This window comes from Labeo rohita, chromosome 24, assembly GCF_022985175.1.
Source record: "Labeo rohita strain BAU-BD-2019 chromosome 24, IGBB_LRoh.1.0, whole genome shotgun sequence".
NCBI lineage: Eukaryota > Metazoa > Chordata > Actinopteri > Cypriniformes > Cyprinidae > Labeo > Labeo rohita.
In genome coordinates, this window is record NC_066892.1 from 22,703,906 (window position 1) to 22,708,405 (window position 4,500).

The window sequence follows — 4,500 nt, forward strand, 5'->3', positions numbered from 1 at the left end:
ATATGAAAATATGAAATATGTTTCGTGATATTTACCCTTTAAACACAGAAAAATACAAATAAACGCAATTTTAATACAATATCCAAAATTAATTTAAATATTAAATAATTTAATGATAATAAAAAAACGATGCTGTCTACTGTGCAAATATGTCACTGAAACTAATAGTTTTCCTGTGTAATAAAGCTTAATTGATTTATATCGGTCTCACTTTTTTTTTTTTTTTTTGTTTTGTATTTTCTTCATTTACGTTTTGCAGCCACCAGGACTTTTATTACGAAATGAAAAACAAATCTTCCCATGACCCGGATGTTTAAACACGATCCATTCAGGCATGTTTCGAAGTAATTTCTTGCATTTGGCAGATAAAATGTAGATTTTTAAATTACGTTGGCTGGCAGTGAGATGTATATATTGACATAATGCGAAAGAGCTGGGTTAAGGAATGCCTGGTTGTTATTCCGCTCAGTTATACTGGATTTTTCATGGACTATCTGAAGATTATTGTACCGTACTGATGGTTTATCGTCCAGTTCAATAGTAGTTTGCTGTTTCACCACGGTAATTCTGAGCAACAGTCAGTCAAATGAAATCATCTTTTTTCAAACAAATATAACGGAAAGGAAGACTTTTGCAGGTTACTCTTTTTCTTCAACTGCTCATAATGTCTTTAGCTGGAGCGTTGTGGTTTGCTGTCCAGGATGATTTATTCTCAAACGGATTGTGTAACAACACTTCATCGCCCAGCATCAGCATCAGCAACACAACACAAAACAAACAATCCAGCATCAGTGAGCCCATCTCTGCCTCTGAGACACCCAGTGTCCTAGACGAACTGGATGATCGCTTTATTTCTCAGTCTTTACATCTCAATCGACAGTGTTTGCGGTTTATCGTCGATTTCATCCAGGCCCGTTTAAAGAAAGACGTGTTTGCGCCCAGACACAACCCGACCTCCGCAGAAGCCAACATTCTAGCCACGCTTGCCTACTACACACAGGGGTCTCTGCCCGGTAAAATCACAGACCGGTTGGCAATAGATCAGACAGCAGCGGTCGAGGCTGTGAAGACCATTACTAAACTCTTATCAGATGTCAGTCCTGATTTCATCACTTTCCCAAACAGTTATAACGACCGCATGGGTGCCGCACAAGCCTTTAAGAACCTGAGCGGCATCCCGCATGTGGTGGGAGTGCTGGGGTATTTGCACGTAAAGGTGAGCCCTCCGCATGGGGAGGAGCTCATGTACTTGAACACTCTGGGTTATCACTCAGTCATGATGCAAGTCATTTTCGACGTGGATGGGAATCTCCTGAGTCTGGAGAAGTGCTGTCCAGGAGGAACGCCTGAACACACTATTTGGGAAAACTCGGAAATTGGCAGACAGTTCAGCATATTTCAACACGGTCATACTTGGGTTATTGGTAAGAATTATTGAGAAGCGTGATAAAACTATCTGTACATTAGAATGTGAACTGTTTATTATTCATCTTTTTTTTTTTTTTCCTGAGGAAAAAAAATACTATCATTCAGTTTTACCATGATTTACAAAAGACACCCACTAAAATGTTGTTCAGTGTAACAGTAGTACATTTAACAAAATAATAATAATAATAATAATAATAAAATAAAAATCTGTGCAGTCATATTTAAAACCAGTATCAGTAGATTTCATTAAGAGACTATTTAATGATCACAATGCAGCCCCCAAAAACGTTTTTTTTTTTGTTTTTTTGTTTTTTTTTTAATTAAATCTTTACCCACTATCCAAAATCAAACCACTAGGTTTTTCCCATCAGCAAGACGTTTTAAATCATTTAAAATAGAATAAAATTTAGTATGATCACTTTTATATGTTTTTATAAGTATGGGTCAGAATAAGTATATTGTTTCATATTTACGGAAATGTATATGTTACACTGAATGACACTGGAACATTGTTGCACTCATGTTTTGACATTTTATTTTCACAAAGTTATTTGAGACATTAAAGTAGACTCTTTACACTCTTTACCTGTATTATGCGTTCTATGTAAACACTGTTCAAAAGTGTTTGAATAGTAAAATTTGTTTGTTTTTTTTTTGGGTTTTCTGTTTGTTTGTTTCTTCTGCTCACCAAGCCTGCATTTATTTGATCCAAAATACAGCAAAAGCAGTAATATTGTGAAATATTTTTGCTAAATAAAATAACCCCTTTCTATTTGAATATATTTTAAAATGTAATTTATTCCTGTGATCAAAGCTACATTTTCAGCATTATTAATCCAGTCTTCAGTGTCACATGATCCTACATAAATCATTATAATATGCTGATTTGCTGTTCAAGAAACATTTGTTATAATTATTGTCAATATTTAAAACAGTTGAATACATTTTTTCAGGATCCTTTGATGAATAGAAAGATCCAAAGATTTATCTGAAATAATACCATACATAATAATGCAATATATCATTCAAAAGCTTGGAGGCAGTATATACATTTTTAATTTTATATTATATTTCAATATAATGAAGTTAATTCTTTTATTTAGCAAGGATGCTTTAAATTGATCAAGAGTGGTGAGAAAGACATTTATAATGTTACAAAAGATTTATATATTTCAGATCAGTGCTGTTCTTCTGAACCTGAAAAAAATTGTACTAATTTTTGACATCATAATTTTTTTTTTTTTTTTTTTTTTTTTTTTTTTTTTTTTTTGAGAAGCAAATCAGAATATTAGAATTATTTTAAAATATATTGGAAGAGAAAGCATTTTTTTTTAAATAGTAAATGCTACTGTTTTTGCTGTACTTTGGATCAAGTAAATGCAGGCTTGGTGAGCAGAAGAGACTTATTAAAAAAAAAAAAAAAAAAAAATTAAAATCTTTTAAAAACTTTTGACTGGTAGTGTAAAAAAAACAATTTTGTAAATTTATTTTGATGTGGACACCAAAATGGGGCTTATATAATTCAATAATATAATACATATAATATAAAATGTTACAAATAATTTATTTTTCAAATACTGTTCACAACTTTATAATAATCAGAGTCCTGTAAAAATGACTGTTTTTACAAAAATATTAAGCAGCACAACTGTTTACAACATTGATGATGATAAGACATGTTTCTTGATTAGCATATCAGTATAATTAGATTGATTTTTGAAGTATCATGTGACACTGGAGTAATTGCTGCTGAAAATTCAGCTTTGTCATTCTTAATTAAGTTTTAAATATAATCAAATAGATAACTTTTTTTTTTTTTAAGCCGTAGTGATCATAAGAGATGTGTACCTTGTAATGTGCTTAATTATTACCTAATTAAATAGGTAGATCCTTTTAAGTAAAATATATTCAGCATAAATGTAATGTTCACATGTCTTGTATTACATTATTTATTACATAGCTTCCTGGAATGCTTAAATCTTGTTACCTGTCACTTCTCACTTCTGAATAATGATTAACCTAACTTATCTGCAATACTTTGCTAAGGGTCTGTCTTTAATAAAATAAATACAATAATTATTTAATTCCCTCTTAATCTTTTTGTCTTTGTTTCCCACAGGTAGCAGAAGCCTGCACGGTTGTGGACATGTGTTGACCCCTGTCGAGGCTTTCCGCATCAAAAGCAACGCAGCCCTGCGATTTAACAAAGCACACGCTCAGCTACACAGCCGTGCGCAGCAGGTCTTTGGCAGTTTGAAAAGTCGTTTCCATTGCCTGCGTGACATCGGCTCCATTCAATCACCTGAGTCGGTGGCATTCACCATCAAAGCTTGTTGTGTTCTGCACAACATCTGCAAGAAGTTCTCTGTGCCGTTACCCTGGGATTTAAGCTTAGAGCCGCTCCATCCACCATCAGAGGTGGTGAACATCATGGCAGAGCAGCCATTTGACTACATGGAAGACACTAAAGATGAGATGATAGAAATGTTTTTTAATATCACAGATGAAGGTGAATAAGATTGTTTTGTGATAGCAAAAAGTTAGAAATAATTAGTTTAAACCAATGAAATGAACAGACACATGCATGCCAGTGCCAGTTGAGTCTTAACATTCTAAGTTTATTCAGTTATTCAAAATTTGATCAAAATAAGTTAATGCTAATACACTATTATTTGTCAACAAGTGATGTGAATAAAAAAATGTCTATGGAAGACTTTAAACAGCACTCATTCAGTAATAAAAGTCTGTCACAAGAAATGGTATTGCAGTGGTACCTTGGCTCAATTATGCTATCAGTTGTTAACACCATGGTCCTTTACATACAGCACAATAGTGAATGATTAACAGTTATATATACATAAAAAAAACATCAAAGCCATGGTTGTTAATTATTATTTAAGTTTTATATACAAATTGCTTGTGGCTGGATATCATGTGCCTGGTTATGACATGATGTAAATGTATTTAAAACATTAAAGTTCAAATTTCAGTTTTTACTAAAGTGCAAAAAATTACATGTACAGCAAATACCAAAACAGGTCACACACAAGATTATTTACCCAAGTACAGTAT

At 32.7% G+C, this 4,500-nt stretch overlaps 1 protein-coding gene across 1 annotated transcript; it reads left to right on the forward strand.

Annotated features, from left to right (window-relative positions):
• Positions 1-296: 296 nt before the first annotated feature.
• On the forward strand, positions 297-4,492 carry si:dkey-197c15.6 (putative nuclease HARBI1). Its single transcript, XM_051098640.1, has 2 exons — positions 297-1,424; positions 3,548-4,492. Exons 1-2 carry the CDS (start codon positions 665-667, stop codon positions 3,943-3,945), a joined length of 1,158 nt encoding a protein of 385 aa, XP_050954597.1. The 5' UTR covers positions 297-664; the 3' UTR covers positions 3,946-4,492.
• Positions 4,493-4,500: the final 8 nt, after the last annotated feature.